Source organism: Rhineura floridana, chromosome 1, assembly GCF_030035675.1.
Source record: "Rhineura floridana isolate rRhiFlo1 chromosome 1, rRhiFlo1.hap2, whole genome shotgun sequence".
Lineage (NCBI taxonomy): Eukaryota > Metazoa > Chordata > Lepidosauria > Squamata > Rhineuridae > Rhineura > Rhineura floridana.
The window spans coordinates 159,502,637-159,528,621 of NC_084480.1; the positions used below are offsets into that span (position 1 = coordinate 159,502,637).

At 45.0% G+C, this 25,985-nt stretch overlaps 2 protein-coding genes across 14 annotated transcripts in view; one reads left to right on the forward strand and one right to left on the reverse strand.

Moving 5' to 3' along the window:
* NFIX (nuclear factor I X) overlaps positions 1 to 25,985 on the forward strand; it is a 328,284-nt gene that overhangs the window by 205,946 nt on the left and 96,353 nt on the right. The gene's annotated exons all lie outside the window — the stretch shown is intronic.
* On the reverse strand, positions 6,224 to 11,958 carry LOC133390822 (N-terminal kinase-like protein). 2 transcript variants are annotated; one of them, XM_061640234.1, is made up of 5 exons: positions 11,791 to 11,958; positions 11,250 to 11,325; positions 10,973 to 11,161; positions 10,447 to 10,577; positions 6,224 to 6,325 (listed from the first exon to the last, which is right to left on the reverse strand). In XM_061640234.1, exons 1-5 carry the CDS (start codon positions 11,791 to 11,793, stop codon positions 6,281 to 6,283), a joined length of 444 nt encoding a protein of 147 aa, XP_061496218.1. In that variant the 5' UTR covers positions 11,794 to 11,958; the 3' UTR covers positions 6,224 to 6,280. The 2 variants fall into 2 exon arrangements, with proteins under 2 accessions (XP_061496218.1, XP_061496213.1); XM_061640229.1 differs by having other exon boundaries at positions 6,224 to 7,548.

Sequence of the window (25,985 nt, forward strand, 5' to 3'; positions counted from 1 at the left end):
TACCAAACAATCAGAAGCAATGTTATGGTTGTCACCTAAAGCTAATTGAAAAAGTATGGTGGCTGCCCTTTCCTCAGTAGCAACAAGTTCCTGTATGCACATGTGCAGGAGGAGCTGCATTACTCTGAGTCGGACCATTAGTCCACCTCTCCATGTACTCTACTCTGTCTGCCAGCAGTGGCAATCTGAAGTGAAGGTTATTCCCAGCCCTATTACTTAAGATTCAGTGGAGATGCCAGGAACCTTCTGTTTGCAAAGGGTGTCCTCTGGCCACTGAGATGAGGTGTTCCAAGCCAGACGTCGTGTCACCCAGTATCAGCAGGATGATGGGGGGTGATGGTTCAGCTCAGTTTAAACCAAGCCACATTCCCCATTTGCCTGTTCTGCAGAGTCGTTATGCTTTGAGTGTTCACTAACCACAGAATCGTCAAGCACAATATCATTTTCCCTTCTGCATGACTGTTTGTTATTTATATGAATATGTTTGGGATATTCAAGCCAGTCTTAGTGTTTGGTGTTTTTTTTTAGTAATTTTGCAAACAGACTATGATGAGAATATTTAAATATAATCAGAATGTGATATAAATATTTTAGATTTCAAAACAGAATATTTGTTCAAAAACCAGATAGACTGCAGGGTTCAATTTTATAATTTTGAAAATTCAAAATATGGTTAAAAGGTTCTAGATCCTCAAATATAATTCTAAACTCTTTCTCTAGTGATTTTTAGAAAGTTAATTTATTCATCTTTATGATGAAGCAGGATTTAGTCAGTCAAGCAATAACTGAGGGTGGGGTTGCATTCTTCCAATGCCTAGGCAAAACAGTCCTGGCTGCCAATAGCAAATTCCCCACAAGATCTCAGTGTTTGGGCTCTACATCTCTCAAGATATTCTAATAACAGGACTCATAAGGTAGGAGTGATTTTATGAACCAATTATTCTATTCATGGTTTTATAGAAAGATCTCATTTTCTGGTGTTTCTGCCAGTTATGTATAAAATCTGCACATCAGATTACAGCATGAGCACTTAACCTGTCCCAACTTTTTGTCAAAGTTAGACAAGAGAGTGATATAATTTTACAGTAATAGTTGTTTAGGCTAATGCTAATTGAATATCTTACTGAACATCAGGTATATTTACATTTATTGATTTTAGCCAGCTCCACCTCAGAGACTTATGTATGTTAAAACTAGAAAACCCTTTAAAAATATTAACAGCCAGTGAGTTCTCATTGTTGCCCATACATGGGAAATAATTTCATGACTGGGAAGGGGCTAGAGGGGCACTTGGGTTTTCCTAATACCTGCCATGTCTCTACTGACCAGCTACTGATTTGAGGCTATCCCTGCAGTCCTGTTTGTATTCTGCCTCCGTCCCCTCCAGCAGCAGCAGCTAAGATAACTTCTTATTGTACCTCCCCTGAGCTAAAACTCTAGCCTTCTGGAAAACTATTGCAGTTCTCCATTGCAATGCATATATATGAATTAAGTGTGTCTTCAGCTGCAGGGTGCAAAAGCACATCCGTCCCCATGTCCAAGCTTAAGGGGTTTGTTTGTTTGTTTTAGAGGCTTATATCCTGCCTTTCTGAAAGACTTGCACAGAGCGGCAATAGGCCACTTCTGATATATAACTGGAATCCTTCAATTAAAATAGTTGCATATGAAGACTTACTCTATAGCATGTTCTAGTGCAATCAACAGATTAGCAAACAGTTGTTCCTCTTACGTTGAATACCTTTAAGTGCTGTGTTTTAGATAAGGCTATCAATTTAGCACTGTTACCTGGGCACAAAATTAATACACCCAATCTTATTTCAACCAAGTTGACTCAGGATCTCAAGAGGCCTCATGGGCCTGCTTATTTGCCAGTGGACAAATGCCAACCTGATTTTCAATATTGCTTCCTTTGCCCTTGCTGTTAGCAGGATGACCAGATGCAACATTTAAAGCAGGGGTGACTAACCTGCACCTCAGAACCTGGATCAGCTCCCCATTTTTCTGGGCCCCTCACAATCCCACTGATTTCAGCAGTGATAACAAAAAGGGAAAAATTAAGTAGGTGCAATACTCATAGGGATGCAAATCACCTCGCCTTGATCATAAGATTGGTTATTTGATGAGTGGGGAGGGTGCAATAACCTCCCTCTTCTGCTGTTCTGCATGGATGAGCTGAAAGGGAGAAGAACTGAGTGCTGTGTTTGTCCTGTGTGAGAATGTCCTATGTGCATGAAGTCAGAGTATAGGGTGGCCACATGCACTGCTGGCATGTGGCCCCCAAAGGGTTGGCCAAGGGTGAATGCAATCCTTGGACTAAAAAGGTTTAGCCACCCGTTTCAAAGAGCAGTTTGGCTAATTTCTTGTCCAGAACTGAAGTACAAGCCCACAGAGAATTCCTAGAATGATGCAAATCAATGGGGTCTAATTCATTCTACTAAGTGAAGCTTTTTTCATCATTTGTGTACCTCATCTAGAATTCACTGAATATCATTCTAAAAGGTTATGATTATTTCTTCTTTTCTAAATGCAATGATGGAAGAAAGGTGGAATATAAAAATACATACATGCACCGTTTTCTGTTATGGGTGGAATCTTGTATTCATGTAAAGGCATTTGGTTCATTGGACATCTCCACTAACGGAAGAGGCGGAGAGCCAATTCCCCATTCCTTCTGAAGCCCCCTATACCACCTTCACATTTTGGAGGATCTCTCAACTTTCTGGAGCCGATTTTGGTGGAGGAAGAAGTGTAGGAGAAGGGAGAATTGGCAAAATTGACTCTCCAAGGTCAAAACTCCTTCCATGAACACAAGGGCACCAGCTGGATTTCATCCTTTATTCTTAATATGAAAGCTATAAGGTGAAGGGTTGGAGTGGCTGTCTCCACTCTCAGTATGTCTGTTTAATAATGAACAATGGAATTCATCTTTCTTTTCTCTATGTTGAGGTTTCTCGGTATTTTCTGAAAGAGGCACCACAGCACTTTGCTTTTTTCCTCCAATGAAAATTAAGCCATTTCACATATTTGGTGTGTAAACGGCTATTTATTTCATGAGTTAGTTAAATGCATTTGCCTGTGAATTTGATGAAGGTGCGTGGGGAGGAGAGCCTGGCTGGGAGTCCAGAGTCTGTGAGTTTAAATCCCCACTTGTGTCTCCTGGGTGTAAAGGGACAGCTAAAGATCACCCCCACAGTGAGTGGCTCAGGGGTTACATGCCCTGCCACCTGTGCAGCTGTGGGCAAGCTGCATAGTCCCAAGGAGCCCAGTTGCCCCCCAGCTGGCAGTTGCGGACAAGGAAGGGGCTGGCTTGTGCAGCTGTGGCAAGCTGAGCAGGCCCTACCAGCTGCGGAGGACTAGCCTCAGAGGGAGGCAATGGGAAACCCCCTCTGAATACTGCTTACCATGAATGCCCTATTATTAGGGTAGCCATAAATCGGGATTGACTTGAAGGCAGTACATTGCTATTAACTTAAATAACAAGATTCCACCGACAATAAATTTGACAAAGAGGTTTTGCCAATTTCATTAATTCCACAGTAGCTTGTTTAATTTAAAAAATTAGGGATTGTGTTGCCTATTTCATGGATTAGGTAAATGCACTTCCTGTTTCATGAACGATGCAATATTTTGCTTTTTCATTAATAAAGCAATTACCCCATGAAATATGCCCAACTGTCTCTTCCTGGGCATTGAAGGATATCATGTGAAGAATAGGCTTTGACACATGTTTCATTAGGCAGTGATTGACAGAATATGTTATATTCAGCATTCTAATAATTATACCATGTGGCTACTTCATCATTGCAGTGGATTTCAAATAGCATATTGCCTTCACTGCAGCCACCATGGTTGGAATGTATGAGGTTCAACTCCAACTTGGTGGGTTGAGGCTGCATGGGGTTAATAAGGGTAGCTTAAGGGTAGCTGGTTGAGGCTATACCTATCCCTTTGATCCTGCCCTCTCTTCCCTTCCTGCTAGGCTGATAAGCAACAGGATGTTTGATCCCAGTTCCTTCCTGCCTTTCTCAGCGTTGTCTTTCTCTCGAGAGGGGAGCAGACATCTTCTCTTTGTCTCTCCTCTCAACCAGGATGAGGGCGAGTACTGGAACCAGTGCTCGTTGCTCCAACATAGCTAGGTAGCTAGTTATAGAACTCTTTCCTATCAAGCATGTACTTCCAGAATAAAGTAGTTGTTACTTATTTTAAAGCTTAAAGTCTCTGTCTGACTGATTTGCAGGGAAGGTAGAATCTTAGCAAAGATTCAAACACACACACACTAAGCTTGCTCAATACTCTCCGTTCCGCAGCACTACGCAATTCCGCTATGCTACTCAATAGAATTCCAACAACCACCCTCTGAACTTACCTTTCTGGGGGCTGCTGCTTGTGCATTGCTTCCTGCTAGGGATATTTCTTGGCAGCATGAAGGCAGTCTGCATGTTCAACTTTCAGTCACTAAATAATTTCAAAGTTTGGGAGGGAGGTTGACTCCCTGCTATTTTTCTGCAAATATAAGATATCTCTACCTATTAATAGAGACACTCTCCTATCCCACTCCCTGCCCCCAATTTAAATGCCACAAAACAAAATCCAATGTAAAAATGGCATTAAGGTAGTAATGAGTCACAGAATGGTGAAGTGGGAGGATCTAGTTGTGTCAGTTATCATTATTACTTCCATGTTTATCCTGCCCTTCATCCAGCCCCCCTTATATCCTCATATCAACACTGTGAGGTAGCTTAGAGAGTAACTGACCCAAGATCACCCCTTACAGTTTATGGCTGAGTGAGAGTTTGAGCCCAGGGTTCCCCAGTTCGTCCATCACTTTCCCCCCTATACAACCACACTTAGTGATTTCACACATACTATGCAATCACATGCTTCAATATATTCCATGCTACACCTACAAGAGTGATGGCTTGATTAGCTGGAGGAATAGTATCATTTTACAATTTGAGCACTTGTTATCCCATACAGAAATTCTTCTTTTAGTCTTGATCCTGTGTAACAACAGCTCTTCTACTGTGTGAGGAAAAATCAGCTGGAAAGATAAATAATCTAATTGCATCTGGTATGATCAATAGCTGCTCCACAAAACAGTATAAATTACAGGGGAAGACATCTTTGGTACCCCCTCCCTGATGCTGTGATCGTGGTGGCGAAAGATGCCACCTGTTGGGTGTGCTTTAATTTGGATTCCTGTGTTGAGCAGGGGGTAGGACTCGATGGCCTTATAGGCCCCTTCCAACTCTATAATTCTATGATGCTTTGTTGTCTGGCCAATAACTGTGTATTGCTCTAGAGCCAGGGATCTGGCCTGGCCAGGCAACCACCCCCTAGAAAATCAGATCCCAGCATAACTCCACTCAAGTTGCTTCTGCCTCCTGCTCTCTGGTCTTGCCAGTTCCCCTCTGCCTCCCCCCTTGTCGCCTTGCCACGTGCCTCATTATTGCTAGAGTTGTTGAGGTCATGACCCTTGGCTCGTTCTCTATTGACCCCTGACCTCCCGAGACTAATCTGTGTCAACAGGCCTCCAGGGATGAAGAAACAGCCGCTCTGCAGGTGGAAAGGAAAGGAGAGAGGAAAGGGGTGGGAGACTTACCCCCTCCAGCTCCAGGAATTTGGTGGAGGAGGCAAAGAGACAGGATGATAAAGAGCAATCCAAGACAAGTGGATGCATTGAAATCAGGCTGATTTAATCCCTTTCCCCAGCAACCTGCCGGTCCCTGCTCTTTGCTTTTGTCTCCCTCCTTCTCCCAGTCCTTTTGTCCTTCCTTCCCACTGGGCTTGCTGCTACATCCCTTTCCCACTTCTAGTTACTAACTCCCCCCCCCTTTTCTGTCAGTGTCTTTGCCCCACCTCTCCCCAGTGAGAGGGCAGAGAGTGCCCTCTTGTGGCAGGATAATTTCACTGGTTTCTTATTGAAAAAATGGACTGCCTTCAAGTCGATCCCGACTTATGGCGACCCTATGAATAGGGTTTTCATGGTAAGCGGTACTCAGAGGGGGTTTACCATTGCCTCCCTCTTAGGCTGAGAGGCACTGTTGTAAAAGTTTTCCAGAGCATGACATTGCAGGAAAATTGCCTGCCATGTCCTCAGTTAAAAAAATTATTTGCCACCAATTTTTTTTATTTTTTTAATTGAGGGGTTCTGCTAGCAACATCAACAATGAGACAATGCCTTGGTGTAGCAAAAACAATTCAAGATGTTACTTCCCATTGGACCAACTTGCAAATTCACTGCACGATGAAAAATCCCAGAGTAGTTTATTGGACCAATTCAGGCTGGCCCCAAAAGGATCCCATCACTTTGAATTGGGCAACACTGCATACAAACAGATATCAATACAAACAGATATTAATTTGCACTGGTGTGAACTAGGAGTAATCCTGATTGAAAGAAGCACCTTTTCCTAGACAAGGTCCATTTGCTAAGATACGGCAGAGAACTTCATTATATGTGTGTTTGTGGTGGGGTGAGTAGATTTGAAAATGTAGAATGCCGTTCTATATCTGGCTTCCACAGAGCAACAAGAGAATGGAGTAGACAGAATTTTTGGTGATGGGGTGTTGTGAGATGAGGAGTTGTAATGACTGAAGAAAATTGATTATTTAAGCTCCTTGGATCTCAAGATGGTTTGCTCCTCTGCCTCTTTTTCTCTCTCTCAGTGCGTAGAGGGGGTTGCTCCCCTTAGGTACTGTTTTTGGGAGCCCTAAGATGCTTAAAATTAGGGAAGTCAGGAGCAGTGATTGTGGATTTCATTAAGGTACCTCTACCTTTCCCCCCATCATTGGATCACTTCATGTCCTCTCTCTCTGTTTATATGATTGTGTGACCGATTGTTCTCATCCCTTCCAGTTTTCACTGCACTTTGATAGAATGAAGCCAACATAGAATTGAATGAAAAAAGCTTGCTTTCTGAGGCTGAACATTTGTTCCATCTGTTACCACTACTAACTGACCTGAATGGACAGTAAAACTGGAGGCAAGCAGGTGGCCCAGAGAGACACTGACTGTTGAGTCTGTGGGAAACTCGAGAGGGTGAAGGAGGAGGGTGGAAACTTAGTGGGGATGCTTCACCCAACTCCATTTGCTTAGGAAAAAGTTGCTTCTCTTTTCTAATTTATCATTTTCCTAGTGAAGGGACAGTAGGTCCCCCAGGCCTAAGTGGATAGTGGGCTTCCACTCACCTTTTCCCTTGTTGTGGAAAGGTGGTGAAAATAAAACATTCATGTGGGTGAGTGATGAGAGCGGGCAAATCCATAGATACATTTCAAATGGAAGTGGAGGGAGGAAATGAAGAAGGAGCAGAGGGTTCAAAGTTGGCCACAGATTTGGGTTATTCATGTTTAACAAAGTTAAAGTTTAACTCATTTTACTGGAAGCAAGTTAGGCATGTTAAGAGTTCCATCCTTGCATTCTCTCTCTTTACAGAGAGGGGGTTGCCTTGGTTCTCAGTAGTTCTGCTTTATCCAATGTATCTTCCACTTCTGTTTGCAACAGTATCCTTCAAAATGTTTTTCCTTTGAGGGTGAGTATCTGAAATACTGTGAATAATTTCGAAGTAATTATAAGTATTGTTTCAGTTTAACAAAAAGAAGGGGGAAGATTCAAGGAAATTCATTCACAAACACTGCACTGCACTTGAGTTAAGGTCGCTGCATAAACCACAACTTTTTAAGCCAAACCACAACATACCAATAATGTTTCCACAATTTCTGCCAGTAACCTAGCCAGGAACTCCCCCCTCCTGTGCTTCTATCATAGCTCATCAGTAAGGACAAGTTCTGCCTCTGGGCCCATCCGCATCAGGCAATCTCCTGCCCCCAGTTCAGCACTTTAATAATGAAACAGAATTTCATAGAATCATAGAGTGGTAGAGTTGGAAGGGGCCTATAAGGCCATCAAGTCCAAATTATTGGCAAATTACCTATCTAGATGATAACACCAGGGTTGGCTCAGTTTCATATCTAGTCCCTAAGAAGACATTAACTTTATTGGAGAATCCCAGGAAAATAGAGAATCCCACAATTCTGTGCATTTATAGTAAGTATCAAGTTCTTGGATAAATCTTTGGCCTACCTTTATATATTACCTTTGTGGTTTGGTTAGCTTCCATACCACATTGGTATGTGGTATGGCCCCACATCGTATGGTTCACTTGAATCATGTGGATACTTTATGTAACAGTGTCAGCCTCACTGATCCAGTCAACCTGCGTGGTGCAAACTTCAGAAGATACCAAAGTGGAAACCAGCCACAGAAGGACAGCTACTAGTCATTCCACAAAGGCACCAAGTAAATTAGGCCTTTCTTGAGTTGGGTGGTTGAAATAAGTGTAGCTACAAGTTAGCACTTGGACAGAGAAGTCAGTGCATGGGACTCATAGGGGCAGTTAGTAGAAGCTTTATCTTTACTTCCATTTGTACTGGGTTTGAACCTTGAGTCACACTGTGTACAGTCTTTGTGAAATAATTGTCATTTTTTTTGGCTGGAATAGCTGGCACAAACTGAGAGACTGTCTCCATTTGTGTCTAGGAACACTCAAAGGTATTTTCCATTCAAGAGTGGATTCACACAACTGAATCTGCCGCCTTCGTCTTCTTGTGCTACAAGGTGATTGTTTTCACGAGTCAGTTCCTGTGAGAGGCAGGCACATCTCTTAAGAGGTTTTGGCAAAGAGCATTTACCACATAAATGGGGTGGAGTCACTGAGATGGTATTATTAGTGGAAACTTGTAATGTATGAAAGGCCAAAAGACCTGTGCAGAGCTAAAAGCTTCACCTTTGACTTGTGCTTGTGTTTCACAGGCCAATTGGAAACTTTTCACTGCTTGCACTGGCATCCCCACAAAATAAACGCCAGGTTTATCTGGTATCTGCCTGCTTGCCTCTCCTTGCTGGGATTTCTTTTGCAGGAGGCTGAGGAGGTAGGATCTGTCTTTCTTGGGGGATCAGGAAATCGGGTCTCCTCTTTTATTGACCAATTAGTAATGGCAGAGTGGGTTGCCCTGGGTCAGAAGTCAGGGATGGCTTCCTTAGGTGCTTCAGTGCTCCTGCCCTGCAGTTTACATGCCTCTCAGTTACTGACCCTGTAATTAACACAGTGGAAGAATGGAGCAGAGCTGGCTGTCTCAGCAGGCTCCCTCCTCTTTCTGCTGCATTAGTAGTTTCTGAGCGCTGTAAACCTGCTGCCTTCTCTTCACATCCTTTGGCAGAACTAAATAAAATATGGCTTCTCCTTGTGGTCTTTGGCTTTGCATTGGAGCAAGGGGGAAGGAACTTGTTTAAAGTCATGTGGCAAGTTTGTGGCAAATTGAGGAAAAGAGCCCAGAGTTCCAATGCATCCCCATAGGGATGGACCACAGCCACTTAAAAAAAATCTTAAAAGAATCTCAGGACCTTTTCATAAGCCTCACTGGCCCATTACTTGCCGGGTGGGCTTTGTTTTTAGATTCTTTTAGTGCTTTCTGACAACCTTGATGTCAGTCAAAATGTTTGACTAGATGAGGATTCCACTGGGTGGTAGGAGGTCACTTTGAATACACTGAGGTTTTTTAACCTCAGCTTCTTTTCTTACTAGAAGCAGAGCTGAAAGGCTTTTAAATTAATTGCAAACAATTGACAAGTGGTTCATTGACTACCTGATCCCCACCAGAACTGGTAGCTTCCAAGACATTATTTGTATCCTGTTTCTCAGCCCTTAGAGCAACTCACTTCCCCCACCTCGCTGACCATTTAATTATATACTCATTATCATATAATTACAGGGTAAATATACATGATTATGTTCTTTAAATCAGAGGGCAGGTTACATGATAATTAGCAGTGGATGTGACGAAGGTGCTAATTGTACTACCCAAAAGTCTGATTCTCTGGATGGCCAGTGTAAAGCCCAGCAGGAATTACCCACTGTTGTTTAGAATGGGCTATACTTTCATCCCTCCAGGACTGACATACTAACAGGCATATGAAGCTGTTCAGATAAGCAAGCAAGGAGAGTCTCAGAAAAGCTTGCCTGCTTTCTGCAAGATTCACGGCTTTGTAACAGACTCTTGGATTCGTGTGGGGGGCATTAGGCACCCCAGGGATGTCTTGTCCCCACCCCAGAGAATGAGGGGAGCCGCAGTGGGTGTTGCGGAACGTACCCCCTTGCCTCCAGGGTTCTTGGCTGCTGAGGCTGGCTCTGGCCACCCTGGGCTGTTCCAGGCATCTGCGCTGGCTCGCCTCTTCGGCTCCTCGTCCTCTTGCTGAGCCAGAGAGGAAGAGGAAGGAAAGGGAGACCCCTCAACCGAGCCCCAGAGCCCCCCTTGCAATGCAGAACGCAAGCAAGTGCTGCCATAGCCGCTGAGCCCCTCTCCCCGCTTGCTCTGCACGGGGACAGAAGCCTAGCCTCCCATCTCTCCAGGGAGCTTCTGCAGGCCCCCACTTTCTCTCCCTCTTACCTCCAAACTGCCCCAATCCTCATCATCCCATTGGTCTCCTGTGCTTCCCTCCTCGGCCACATCCTCCTCCAGGTCCCACTGCTCAGACGCGGAGAGAGATGTCTGCTCTGGGGCGGACGGTGGGCCGTCTCCTTAAAAAAAATAATAATAAGGGGTAAAATGGGGGCTGATCCTTTTTCAGCCCAAGGGCCGCTTTCTCTACCGGACAACTTTCTGAGGGCCACATGTCAGTGGTGGAGGGGACCAGAGGCAAATGTTAAGTAGGCTCATTTCTACACACTCGGGGGGCCAAGAAGGGCCAGTGAGGGTGGAGAGAGCTCCAAGGGCCAGATAAGAAAGGTCTGGAGAGCCACATTTGGCCTCTAGGCCTGAGGTAAAGCATCCATATTTGGCCAGCAGGAGAAGCCATTAGCTAGGGGAATTACTGTGGTGTACAAAGACACACACACAGAATATGGACCTGCTGGTCCGATACAACACACCTTGCCCCATTCTACCCCCCAAGACTCCCATGGCCTCCACTGACCTGATTTGGCAGGCTCTGGGGTCGGGCTGGCTGGGGCCCCCTCAGGCGCCTGTTCTGCAGCTTGCAGTGCCCCAGGATTTGTCCGGATCAGCTTTGAGGTGAGCGATGAGACCCCCGTCACGGCCCACCCAGCCCAGCTGGCAGCTGCACTTGCCCTTGGGCCAGCCGAGGCAGCCTGGACGTCCTTCTCTAAAGAGAGGGCAGAAGAGGCACTTCAGGTCGGGCCCTCCAATCCCTGCTCCTCCCTCCCTTGCCCCTGTCCCCAATGGCAGCTCACCCAGCTCAGAGAGTTGCACCTGGTCCTTGGAAACGGTTTCCAGTTTGGTCGTGAAGCTCCGCATAGCTTTGAATGCCTGAGAGAAAGGATTTTATCTTGTTGTACACCGCCCTGAGAGCTTGTCGCTAAAGGGCGGTCTAAAAGTGCAATAAATAATAATAATAATAATAATAATAATAATAATAATAATAATAATAATTGCTATTAGTAAACAGAATTGTGCTTTGCTCCTCCAAAGAAGGACTTACTGGTTTTAGAACTAAATCCCTTCATGTCAAAAGAAGGGTACAACAATAAAAAATAGCCACAAGTGCTTTTAAAATAATGTGTTCTCCTTGCAATTTATATGATTTATTTATATAGAAATTTATTTCCTGCCCTACTACTGACTTCACTATGGGCTGCTTGAGGCTTATTAAAACAGTTTACAAAATAATACATTCAGTTAAATTCAGTTAAAAATACAACAGAGGCAGGGACCACAGATAAAACATCAAGTACTTAGCAAGGAAAAAGCCTGTCAAAATAAAAATGTCTGTACCATCTGGCAAAAAACAACCAGAGAGGGGAGCCACCTGCACTTCACAGGGCCAAGCGTTCCACCGTGTTGGTACAGTCCTGTCTCTTGTCACCCTCAGCCTAGGTGGGACATGAAAAACAGCCTCTCCTTCTGATCTTGGGGAGTGGGCAGCTTGGTACAGGAGGAGACAACCCCTCACTGCATCCTCTCATCAATCAGAAGAGGGTTTCAAAGCTCCTGTGCCTAGGTCATGTGACAGGCTCAGATTAGCGAAAGGACAGCTCTGCCTGGGCCTAATCAGGGCTGCAGAGGCAATGTTTCCTTGGATTGAAAGGTAAGTTACCTGTGCTTCTGTCCACAGAATCTGGAACCCCAAGGTAGCTTCCTCACAGCACTTGGGGCCAAAGTAGATGTAAGATCTACCATCAGGTCTCCTGGCATCTTTTTCTTAAAGGGGATTTCATGGGGTGGGTTGTGTGTGTGACTTGAATTGGGGCTGCTGCACTAGGAGAGGGTGTGTGGGTTAGTCCCTCCCCATCTTGTTTCCTTGATGGAAATCACATATATGTTTTCCTCTCTGTGTCTAGTGCCTGTGAGAGAGAGAGAGAGAAAGAGAGAGAAAGAGAAAGAGAAAGAGAAGAGAGAGAGAGAGAGAGAGAGAGAGAGAGAGAGGTTTCCTTTGGTGAAATGATGTAGGAATGAAGGGTTAATGCTCCTTTCCTTTACAAAAGGGTTAATGCCTCCTCAGTAGGCCTGATTTTCACATGCAGAGGTATGGGGTGGTAGGATCAAGAGGCGCAGAGTGAACTGTTTTACTTAATATTGCAGCAGGGAGGTGCTATTTTTGAATGCCCATCTAATTGGGGGATGGGTGAATCCTGCAAGAAAAGAACCCTAACCCATTAGAGAGAACAGTTCTGCCACAGCCTTCTTCTTAGTCTATCAGGTTTCTACTTGTAGTGTGGTTGGGAAGGTATGCTTTACATAGGAGAGCATTCAAAATGTGATCTCCCACTTTTAGTCTGAAATGAGACTGTCCATTCTGTCATCTCAGGACTCTGCTGCCTCATTATTATATCTTATTTTGCAGAATATGTAGATCAGGCCCTAGCTGACCACACTAGGAGTCAATAAACTAGGCATACTGCGGTTATTTGTATTCAGTAAAGTTGAGCATTTTGCCTTCCTTCCTTTTGGGATATATCAGCAATATACTCCTTTTTGCAGTTTAATCTTGAATATATTCACAATCAGGCCTTTGAACATTGCCATTGTGGCACAGTTCTGGCCTACCCTCAGCCTGTCTCTTTAAAAACTTACAGTTCACTCAGCCTACATTTCCTAGAGGCTGGCACTTCACAGAGCCCCTGCCAAGTTGAGAGAAGCTTGTCCTCTGGCAGAAAAGCTAGACTACTCAGCAATAGTTAACACTTTGACAGTCCTCCACTTTCTTGCCACCTTGCTTGCTTTGTCCGCTAGCCCCAAAAAGGTGTTAGGGCCATTTTCCAGGATGCATGACTCTCATCTGATTGGCTCGTGAGAGCTCCCTGTCAATCAGAATGCATCTGGGCTAAGTGCCCTTACAAACAGAACCCTGCCCCATTCCTTTGTCCCCTCTTTATCCACCTGACCAGTGGTGGCTGGTACCCATTGGGACTACACACTACTTGTGTGAAGACAGCAATCTTTGGCTCTGGTGAGAGACAGGTAGAACCTTAATGCTGTCTGTTTCTTCATAAGTATTTGCTTTGCATCCTCTGGTAGCAGTTCTGCCTAAAGTCAGAGGGAACCTAAAGGAGTGTGGTGGCAGTCTACCTGAGGACCCCTTCCATGGCTCACCCACCCAAACTGGCAGTAGTGCAAGGGCAAAGGAGAAAAGCGCTTATGTGTTACAGTCATGAATTTCCTTTGAAATCTCTTTGTCTGTCCTGCTGAAACCTGTAACAGCAGAGGAGCAGCAAACCAGGCATAAGGTGCTCCGTATCAAGTAGTTTTGATAAGGGTAAAATCCTAGAAGTTCATCAGTTACTGCTGTGCCTCTGCTTTGTTTTGTCTTTTGCATCTGAACAACCTGTTGCTACATTTTATTAGCAACCCAGCATCACCAGCTGGGGCTGGGAAAGTTTCCCTGCCTAAAACCCTGCAGAACCATGGCCAGTTAGTGTAGATAATACTGACCTAGAAGGCATGTTCATTGAGGTACTAAGCTCAGAAAATAAAAACAAATTTCCTCCTCAGTCGCGCTCTGATGCCCAGGGCCTATGCTTGTGCCATCACCACCAGAGGCAGGAGATTGGAAGAGGAGTGGATAGCAGGAATTTCTCACCTGAGAGCAAATGTTTGGGAGATTATGATGATGATGACACTCGAGTAGAGAGACAACACAGCAAGGAGAGGCAGGGCTTGAACATCTAGCAGTGTAATGAAACCCTGTTTAAATTTCCCATGATACTATAATGTGCTGACCGTTTTTAGAGGGGGTGCAGTGGGAGACATCACTGTTCCCATTGTACATATAGGCTTCATAACTAATCAAATCCAATAATCCTCTAGAATGGAAAGAGGATGTATGAGGCTGGCTTCCTCAGTCCTCTGTCTTATCAGACTATATAGATTCACTAATAGGCAAAAAACCTTGCGGTTTAAGAACATACCTATAGCCCACAGCTATTCTATCAAACTTTAAAAGGCAGGGAAATTGGGCAGCTATAGTGAATGCACCAGGGGAGCAGGAGACCTGAATTCCTCTCTGAGATATTGTACTGCCCTACAAATTGGACTGGGAGGGGAGGAGGCAGGATGGAGAGGGGAGGAGAAGGACAGGTTTGATCATTTGCATGTTTATTAAATTCAGTGCGATTTACTCCCGTGCAATCATGCTTAGGATAGGTAAAACTGACCGGGGGAGGGAGGACTGGAGTGGGCAGAGGAGGAGGAAGGGAGAGGGGAAAAGCAGGTCTGATCTTTTGCATGCTTATTTTCAGTGGGATTTACTCCTATGCAATCTTGGTTAGGATAGGAAACACTGACCATGGGAGAGGAGGAGGGGGAGTGGGAAGGAGCGTATTGGAGCGTATTGGAGCGGGGCAAAGGAAGGTGGAGGGGAGAGCAGGTTTGATCATTTGCATGCTTATAGAGTTCAATGGTATTTACTTCTGTGCAATCATGTTTAACATAGGTAAAACTGACCAGGGGGAGGGGGAGGGGGGGAGGGGGGGAGGAGGAGGAAGGGGAAAGAGGGGATTGGAAGGGGATGGGGAGTGAGGGGCAAAGGAAGGGGGAGGGAAGGGGCAAGAGGAGGGGATAGGAGGAAAGAGAAGGGAGGGTGGGTTTGATCATTTGCATATTTTTTTACTTCAGTGGGATCTATTTCTATGCAATCATGTTTGAAAATGAAAATGGACTGCCTTCAAGTCAATCCCTACCTATTGCGACCCTTTGAATAGGGTTTTCATGGTAAACGGTATTCAGAGGTGATTTCATCATTGCCTTCCTCTGAGGCTAAGAGGCAGTGACTGGCCCAAGGTCACCCAGTCAGCTTCATGGCTGGGTGGGGATTCGAACCCTGGTCTCCCAGGTCATAGTCCAACACTGACCCAGGGAAGGGGCAGGGAGTGGGAGGGGAGGAGATTGGGTGGGTGTGCACTGGGGAGAAGGGAAGCCCCTTTCCTTTCCAAAAGGAAAACATTGTAAACAGAATCATTCTTTTTCAGCCTTTCCCCCACCTTTTTATTCTACAGCAGACACATGTAGCCTCCCACCCAAATTTAAACCAAAGCTGTCCCTGGCCACATCCACACCAGGCCTTTATTTCACTTTGGACAGTCATGGCTTCTCTCAAAGAATCCTGGGAAGTGTAGTTAGTGAAGGGTGCTGAGAGTTGCTAGGAGACGCCCTGTTCACAGTCCTTCAATCAGAGTGGCTGACTGTTAAACCATTCTCTCAGGGGAATAGGAGTCTCTTAGCACCCTTCACAAACTACACTTCCCAGGATTCTTTGAGGGAAGCCATAACTGTCTCACATGAAATCAAAGTCTGGTGTGGGTGTGGTCCCCTGATTAGGCAAGCCCAGCAGCTGTGAGGCTTTTAGAACTCTGACAGTTCTTACTGAGCATGCTGTGCGTTATCATTGGGTCCCAGCCAAAATTTATTAAATTACTTAAAAATCAGCCAGGCATTTTTTAAACTTTTACACTGCAGCAGATGAAGGTCAGAGTATGGGGCAAGGTCAGTATTAGGATTACAGGTACTCTGTGAACATGGCTGGTTTTTAATGAATTTCAACAGATTATAACTCTCAGAGAAAAAAGTCCAAAAGGGCTCTGAGATTTCTCTCTCTCTTTTTACACTTTGAACTGTCTATTCTCTCTGACTGTTTTGTGTATCGCCATGAAAATTGAGAGGGTTGTTAAGCAAGCGTTTCTGAATTCAGGACTATAAGTTATGTAAGGTTTTGTTTTGAAATGAGCTTATGGGAAGCATCAGAATGGCATGGGGGTATTTTCAATTTAACATTGCGGAATGTGAAAAATCCCCGCTGGCTATAGTATACAGCCACTCTCGTGGCTGTATAACTTACCAAACCTCCATTTAATTTAAGCTGATCCTTCCTTGAAAGTCTGGGGTTCAGAATGTGCTTCCAGATGTCATCTTTCCACCCCTGGTAGGATTGCCAGGTCCATGGCCTGAGACCGATCCTGTATCTTTAGGAGAAGAGAAGGTCAGCCAAGTGCAGGTGTTCTTGCAAGACTGTAATGGGAAAAACCACAAGGTGGAATTCTCCCTCCCCCCTCCCCAACTTTTAAAGATACAGAAGACCTCCTGGAGGCCAGGCCTGGCAACCCTAATTCCTGGCCCATCTATCAAACCACACCATCTCCTGATTTTCCTGAGGTCCTTCCTGGCCTCGATCATGCTTTGTCAGTTGCCTTTACAGCAAAATTGCATATGGCGCCTGTTTCTCCTTGCATGGGGCTGATGCTGACATATTAGGCTATTAAAGATGGACAGCTAGAGCCATTCAGACAAGGAGGAGAGGAGATGTGCACTGGAGGATAATCGAGGCAGGTGGGTTTGAGAAGGTACATGTGTGAGGCATGGGTCTTTGTGAAAAGTGTCAATGTAAGTATATGCTGAGAATGTACTTTATAGTTCTTCACTCCTAGTTGTGCTCAGTTTTCTCAAACGTCAAATGGAGGGTCAGGGCATGAGTTGTTGTGGGGGTGGGAATGTCTCAGTGCTGTTATCAGCAGTGTAGCAAATGTGGCCATGGTGCCTTTAAAAGTTATACAGTTCCTTGGCTGAGCCTCCCCTCTTCTAGACCAGGGCCCCCAGATGTCTTGCATTGCACACATCTGTTTGACAGCTTATTTTCTGTGGTGGAGAAAGCAGCTGTGGCTCTGGGTTTGGGGAGGGAATCTGTCTGGTTGGAGAGGGAGAGAGAAAACAATTGTTGGGAGGACGGTGGGAGAGCCAGCTCATGGAATGGGTTTGTTGTTGGTGGGGGGGAAAGAGGGGGGTATGATGGAGAGGTGTCTGGGGTTTGGGTCAGGCCTTCAGGGGAGGCAAACATTGTGCAGAAGTGTATTTATTATAGATGGGCAGATCCTGCAGTTTTTATTCTGCTACAAACATGACTAAATATTGCCCCTGAGTGTGTGTGAAGGGGGTGTAGAAAAGGATCCTGTTTGGGGTGTGTGAGGGGGGTGTCATTTGGTCCTCCTCTCTGAAGGAGCTTGTGCTGTTGGGCTTGGGAAGCTGCCCTGTGCTGTATGCGCCTCATGGTACCTCCTGGGATCCAATATAAACAATAAAGTCTTTGTTACTTTGACCTGCTGGCAAGGAGCCAAGCAAATTCTTTGCGTATTTCCTCTGCTCAGTTCCCTCCCCCCCCCCGCCAGCCTCTTCCAAAGCTTCTCCTGAGCACATAAGGAAAGGCAATGTGCTTCTGAAGCCAGAGATTCATCCCTCGCCACCCCATCCACACCTCCCCAGTTCCTTGGCTGTCCACCAACTCTTGCTTCCAAAATAGGCGTATTCCAGCCTTTAGGTGAGGAGGGGAGGTAAGAAGCTGTAGTAGAAAAGCCTAGCCTTGAAGTTTGTGTGTGGAGTGGGGATGGGGGGGGAGAGAGGTCAACAGTGTTCTCCATATGGAGTGGGGAACACTGGAGCTGAAGTGGCAGCAGGTGGCTGAGGACTGAGACTATGAGAAGGGTGAACATTGCAGGTGCAGGATGAGGACAGGTAGACCAGGCTTAGTTTTTGTCAGTGCTCTCTTCATCTCTGCAATTTAGCCTTGTCTTTTGTTTTCAGTGCTAGTGCTCAGCATTAGAACGTATAGAATACTGCCTTTGAGTATGTACAGAGTGGCTTTCCTTAATCACTGAATAATTGTGAGCAGTCACTGTGCAGTGATTAAAGCACTGACGGATGTTAGATACTTTTAGATGAAGATGCCCCAAACCTACTTTATATGGGGGGAAATTGGGGAGGGTGAGAATTTCCCAGATCATTCCTTTCACACTGTCCTCAGCCACCCAAGCAGTGGTCCTTAATGAAATCTGGATGCAGAAATATTTGGCAAGAGCTGTGTGCAGCCAGTCCAGTTGTGACTCCAGTGTCTCGTTATGCCATGAGTTAAAAGAGCTAGGAAACATAAGCTAAGGATTCAGTGAGGGAAATGGGCTCTGCCTCATACCTTAGGGAAGGTAGTTTTCATAATGAGAACGAGAAGGCACGACTAAAGCATCCGATGTGATAGGGAATGCAGGCAGACTTTGGGTTCCAGCCTTACTGAAGAAACTGGGAGCGTGGCCTCTAAAGGTGGTGTTGGAATGGGTAGTTTGAAAGTCAGGGAGAGAGGGAGATCATGGATGGTTTTATTATTATTTTGGAATACAGTTAATAAAAATTAAAAGGAACATTCTAAAAATTCTGGCAGTGGGTTGTAAGATTTCCAAAGCTTATCACAGCGATATTTAGTCATGTGTTATGTCATTAATAAGATCATAAGAACATAAGAAGAGCCTGCTGGATCAGGCCAGTGGCCCATCTAGTCCAGCATCCTGTTCTCACAGTGGCCAACCAGGTGCCTGGGGGAAGCCCACAAGCAGGACCTGAGTGCAAGAACACTCTCCCCTTCTATTTATGGATCCTTCTATTTAAAAGAAAATATCCGTCATTTCCATAGTGATGTGAATGGCCCAGCCACAAGTCAAAAGTCATCAGTGAGTGAAATTTGCCAAAATGGTAGCAACAGTAATTTAACCAGGAACTTATCCTCAGGATGGCCACAGACAGAATGGTGGCAGGAGCAGCACCAGCAGCCACCTTGTCTGCCTCTCCTTTGGATTTACTGCAAAGGCTGCCAGCCAGGCAGCAGGTTGGTCTCTGACATGCCTCTAAATAAATAGGAAGGAGTCAGATGCTAGCTTTTGGGGGCAAGATTCAAGTGCAAATTCTCCTGCATGAGGAATTCTGAAAAGAGCATTAGGATCGGGCTGTCTGTGATGAAGGGGAAAGGGAGGATGACAATGAAAGTGTTTCTGAGTACCCTCCTGCTGGTACCCTTGTGCTGAGCTGCAAGAGGGGGGAGAGGAGTGGGGCACAGCAGGGAAATGGGGAGAAGGGGAGAGGGAGATGAAAAATGATGGGTGAGCCTAGAGATTCTAATAAGAAAATTGCTTCCAGTCCCGAACTCTGCAATTGTGGGTTAAAATTACAACCATTCCCCAAACTCCATCTCCTCATAAATCTCCACATCTCATCCCATTCACCCCGACAACAGGAAAAGCAAAGCCACTGTCTGGGGAGATGTTATTTATTTATGTGAGTAGTAATATAGGGAGGGGGTTATGTGGAAAAATAGCAGAAATTGGTTCATGTGGCCAGAAAGACAATCAATCTGTTAGCAAGAGGTACAAACTCTGTACAGTCTTCTGGACTTGTTCCACAATCCAGAGCTGGTTTCCTTCCCTCCCCTCAGGGCCAGCACCAAAGGGCAGCCAGGTCGGGCCCTGGCCAAGGGCCCCTTGTTAGGGTGGGGGAGTAGCACTCCCCTTCCGCGATCTGTGACAGGGTCCCTGCTGCGGATCGCAGGGAGGGAGCTGTCTGCTCGCTTGGTTGCTGGCCCGCCCATGGCTGCTCACTCACTGGCCCTCCCCCGCTGGCCCTCCTGCACCCTGCTCACTCACTCGCTCGTCTGCTCACCCGCTCGCTCGCTCGCCCCCGCCCTCCGGCTCACTCAATCACTCGCCTGCCCTCCCGCTCACTTGCCCTCCCGTTCGCTCACTCACCCGCCTGCTCGCCCTCCCTTCCTCCTGCTTGCCTGTACCACCTGCCCCACCTGCCTCGCCTGCTCCTCCCTGCCCTGCCCACTCGGTAAGAGTGTGTGCATGTACCAGGGCCCCACCATGCCCCTGCCCACCAGCCCTGCCCCCCCTCATTCTCTCTCACAATTAGAATGGCCACAAAAAGTGAAATTAGCAAAGTGTGAGATAAATACATAAGCATAAACTGAGGAATGAATCTTGGATAACCTTTCGTGCTACTAAACTCCATTGCATAAACAGAAGCTGCTTATCATTGCTCTCTAGGAAGAGGTGTATTGCACCCCTTCCATTTTTAAAGCACCTCTCTCCTGTCCAGGTCTCCACTTTAAATTGCTCCCAGCACAAATCCTCACTTCACAAAAATTCAGCACGACCCATATTCTTAACACACTGACATAAAGTAGTTAGCTCCTCAGAGCCAAGTTAAACAATCAGAATGAAGTGCTACAGAGGAAGGCATGTATGTTTGAATGTTCCCTCCCTACCTGCACGCTGAAAGGTAGCCCATCTAGGAAAAGACAGGGTTCAGCTTAGCCTTCTCTCCAGCATGCTAGATTCCGTGCGTGTTCTTTTTCATGGGAAGAAACATTCAAGCATGTCATGTTCCACTTGCATTCTGGAGTAATACAGTTCAAGAACAGCTTTACTCCTTTATGTACCCACCCCTTCCTGACTTAAATCCTGAGCCTCAAAGGTAAGCCTAAACAGGAAATTCTTTCAACATTTCCAAACGCTCATACGTGGACTTTGGGAAGGAGTTCTGTAGCCAAGGGGCAAACTTTGAGACTGTCTTCAGGCCCACTATAGCCTGAACCTGAAACATAGATGGTATCATTAAGATGGCAACCTCAGTCATCATAATGGGACATGAGGAACACCAGACCTGCAGACAGAATAGAGGGCAAGTAGTCTGGAACACAGCTTCCCTTGTATTTATCTCTGAGTATTTGTGTCCATCTATGCAGTTATTTCCTCAGATTCATGTTTCTATACGATGCTGCATTTTCCATTTGTGATTGCCTGGTATGGCACCTCCAATCTCTGCTTTGTTCTGCTGTTCCTTCAGTCTGTATTGTTGCCTGCTGCCTTAAGAACTCTGCTTTTTCTGCATACTTCCTCCAAATTAAGATCTGTTGATTGTAAGGTTGCAAGGCACTGATCTGGGTGGCTTCTCATTTTCTCTTTGAGGATTGATCCATGATTGGGCTCAATGCGGAGAGAGCCATTTAGAATAGGGCTTTTGTATACCATCCCAGCTCTGGGTTCAAGGGCACAACCCTGTTAAGGAACTAAGCATAACTTTGCAGAAGTCAAGAGAAAAAGGAGGGAGAAGACTGTGCCCCTGAAATTATTGCCTACAATGTCAGGGGAGGTGGCAAAGCCATTCTTGCTTACTTAATTAAGAGCAAACAACAATTTGAGTCTGCCACCCTCCTATTAGCTATGCCAAGGACTGTTATCTGGGAGCTCTCAACTCGCACGCCTGCCATGGGCTTTCAAGGGTTGGGGGTTCTTTGCCTCCTTTTTTTTTTTTTTTTGCTTTCATTCGTAGTTAAATTCAGACAGAGCTACAGCAGAGGCACCCTCATTGTTTCTAATGCTTGCCTTGCTAGAGTACAGAAGTGCGGGGCCTAATTTGAACGTGCTGCCCCATTTCACCACTACCAGCTTTTTAAATTCTAGTGGAATTTAGGAGCACCTTGTGTTCTGATAGGAAGAAAATGTGAAACAGTGAACAAGAATTGCAAACACTGAATTTGGGGGAGACACTGGTTAATCTGAAGGGCAAAGGAAGGCAGTGCTCATTTTAGTCGCAGAAAAATAGCTCCTTCCAGAGTGATATTGGGGTGAAGGAAGTTACAAAGCAGTGAAAACAACAGCAACCAGGTAATTTCTTCAAGACCTTTTAGGAAAGTTGGTTTACAGCAACTAGCCCCTCCCCTATTCCCAAGCCTTGTCCCCACCTTTCCCCCAATGTATTCCATGCATCTGCTGCTTAAACACAGGGCCCCATTCACCTGAATCCCAAGTGCTTATAAAAATAATCCTATCTCCTTGGCTGGCTTCCCAGAACATCAGAGCCAGCAATTCCTCTAGGATGTAGCGGGGGAGACACCCTCCCCCCCAAGATGTCAGGTATTCCAATCAGTTTGAAGTGCTTGTGGGTGGTGTTTACCCCACTTCCCATCCTTTCCCAAACTGGAGAGAAGTGTTGCTGTGCAGCTTTTAACACAGAGGCCATCCTCTGGCCCTGAAATTATGTCATGAAAAGCTGTAGTGATCAGAGTGTCAAGGTATGCTTCTGCTGGCAACTTTGCCCTATTTACATATTCATATTTCAGTATGTTTTAAAAAACACAACTGCAGACAAAAGAATTGCATCCAACTTTTCTCCATGTACACATTATAAAGTGGATGGGATGGTGGTAGCGAAGAGTAAGATGTCTCTGTGAAATTTTGAAGCAGCCAGAAGTAGCCCCCCCGTCCTTATAGCCAACCTCTTAACTGACAGCAGAAATTAGCAAGCTTCCATGGAGAATGAAGGATTGACTTTATTTGGCTCACATCAATTTAACTTAAAAGGAGGAGAAAGGTTCACTGTGGAAGAGAAGGCTGACACCTTTATGCCTGCTCATGGGCTTCCTGGAAGCATCTGGCTAACCACTGTTGGAAACAGTATGCTGGACTAGATGGACCCTTGATCTGAACCAGTAGGACTGCTTTTATGTCTATGCATGGCTGCTGGTGGTGTGATTAAAACACCCTCCGTTTCTGCTGCATCCTTCAGAATGATGAAAATGGAAGGAAAGGCTTGCATATGTGCGGAAAAACCTTCCCTTCTGTGCATGTGGAGAATTTTCTTGTTGGAAAACCTGCACATGTGCAAACCAGTACTAATCAGCACATGTCTTTTTAGGTCTAGTGGCTACTGGGATTGTACTGCGGACCTAGAGAGTGTTGCCTTTCATAGATGGAGCCAACTGCCTAAAGTTGTGAAAACTTCTTTCTCTCTCCCGCCCCAGCCTCCTTTGTTGAATTCCCCAAATGGCACAAAAAAGGGCAATGCCTCAGTAGACCTATTTCATCCATGGTATGCTCCTCCATTCCATTGCTGGGCTCCAACTGTAGCAAGGGTGCCTTTCTTTATGTCTTCCTATTTTCTAGTCCCTGTATGTTAGGGGATTTGCTGGCAGTGGGTGTCCCATCTTGCCTTGGGCAGCCTCAGTTCCCTACCTATGTGCAGTAATAATATAGTGAACTACAACTCACCGATGTCGTAAGGGCACAGAATGGATGGAACAACATTTCTTAGTTGTTTAATTTTTACTTATGAGTGGTTGAGAGAGAGCAGGGAACTTGACTGGAATCTCAGGAAATGTCATGTACTGTTATGCCATAGACTTGCCATTCAGAATTTGCTTTCCCCCCCCCCTTCTCCACTAGACTGGGAATAAGATTATTTTTGTTAAAAAATTATTCACAACGTGCTGGGAAAATCCTTACTGAAGTTCTGGGTTAATTTTAAAATCCAGAATAAGAACCACCGTGCTGCTTTTCCATGCACAGTCACTAACATGAATTAGACTGAAATCTGCACACACAACATAAAATGCAGTTTTAGTCTGCTGAAAGCAGGTTTACATCTGCAGAAATAATCCCCTTTGGATTTCAGTCCTAATCACAATGCCTTGTCGCTCAGGTCTCATAACTCTTGGGTAGCTGTGTATTTTATTATTTTCAAAAGTACTGTGACCAGATTAGTAGCAACTCTTTGTTTCTTTTTTATTTAGAAACAACTTACTTGCACTTTTAATGTGAAACCAAATAGGCTGTAAATAGCCAGAGAGTTGGTCAGATTATTCCTAGGACTGTAAAGTGCATTCTGTCCTTTTAAAAAAAATGCTAAGATAACCCAAACATTATAACAAGAGCTGAATAAGTTTTAATATTTTTTCTTATTTTGCATAATGTTTTGCAATTTTTACTAATTTACACAAGTCTGCATTTGCTCATTGTGGGACTAGCAGAGGAGTTGTACAGGGCACTGAGGCCCTACCCCTTGAGGTATTTCTGGCACACTTTCAGAGATACAGATGCAGCCATAAGGGCTAGAAACATCTACCTAAAAAGAAAAAATACACTGCTGGAGTTCTTGAGGAGCTGAATTATGAGGGTAGTGCCATATTCTGTAATTTTTCTGTGTTTCTGCAGTATTGTAGCATATACACAGTCGTAGTCATTCCTTTCAGTAATTTCACTCAATTATAATTAGCTATAATTTCTTACTGACATTTTGTCAACAGTCTGAATACTTATTCAGAAGTGTCCAGTTAGGATGTATATAGGTTAACTGGGAGGGATTTGGTTGGTGGTTTTCAGTATCTGCTACTATTGTTTAGGAGACGATGGGGTGCAACCCACATCATATGCCAGGATCTGTTACAGTTTGTGTTTCACTTCCCGGCTTTTTCCACTCAGAATCTTGGACCTCTTTTTTTTTTTAAGTACAAGCTTTTGAGTTCTTTTCCTGTTCATGCTGGGTTATTTAATGCCTGTATGTAAGATGTGCATCACCTTCTATGTCAGCAAATGTGATTGGCTGGTAGGAGCAGGGGCCTGCCCACATTCTCAAGAACTCCAGCATCTTGGCGCACAGACAAGAAACTTCATCATATCTCATCCTTACTGCTCCAGTTAGCTTGTCCTCTGGTGGTCTGGCTGTGTCACAATTACAACCGCCATTTGAGCACAATGCTGTGTTCAGCCTGCAAGCTCCTCCGGGGTGCCATGATGCTGCTTTAGTGCAGTTCTATTATTCCCTTTTGGCATATACAGAGAGCAGTTTTTAAAACTGCTAAGCCAAAGAAGGGGTGAATCTTACAGGGACCTTTTGATACTGATAGTACAGGTTTAAATTCTGATGACACTTGAAGAAAACCTAAAATTAATAATCCATCAAATGTCGTCCTGTCCTCTTTTTGTCATTTGACTAATACAGCCTTCCCTAACATGGCGCCCTCCACATCTTTTAGACAACCCCCATCAGTCCCAATAGTCCAAAATAATCTGGAGAGCTTCTGGCTGGGGAAAGCTGGGTTAATATATACCCTGCACTCTGAAACAGACTTTTCTCTGTGTGAATACATTTTTAATTTCAATGCTACAGCCCATTTTCCTCCCCTCCATTCTATTAGCATGGCTACTCTTGATAATCATAATCAGTCTGGAATCCTCTGCTAAACGTTCTCAACATTCTTTAAGCAGAAAAATCAGATATTGTGATAGGAATTCATATATGCTGTTATTTTGATTACACAATTTTTTTATGTTGCAGAGTCAGAGATTTTTGTTCAGGTTTTTTTAGGGGCTGGGAAAGGATGATTGGGCCTCATAGAATACAATAAACAGAAACTGGGAAGGGGGCCATCAGACTGATGAATCCAGGAGAACTGTGCAGAGATCAGTCTCTGATTCCTAGAACCTCACTAGCATGCCACCTAGGCTCGGCTCTTTTGTTACAATCACCACATATTCCAGATGTTTTTCTATAATAGTGAGGACTATGAACTTGTTAGTTCTTTCACATAAAAAACCATGAAGATTCTCAGTGTTAGAGGTCATATTCTGTGCCTCACAGCATGACTGTAGCCTTGACAGTTTCTAGATCCTCTGCATATACATAACTGTCTACATACATTTCCAGCTCTGAGCTCTGTGCTCTCATGCAACTCTGCCAATTGCTTGCTTTCCACCCTGTAGCCTTACCCACCTTTAGTTTTACTATCCCAGGACTGCTCAGTCGCTACCCCTTGTCCACCTGTTCCAAGTAAAAGAAGAAGAAACAAGAGAGAAAACAACACAAGTTCCATAAGTAGTACAAGTCCT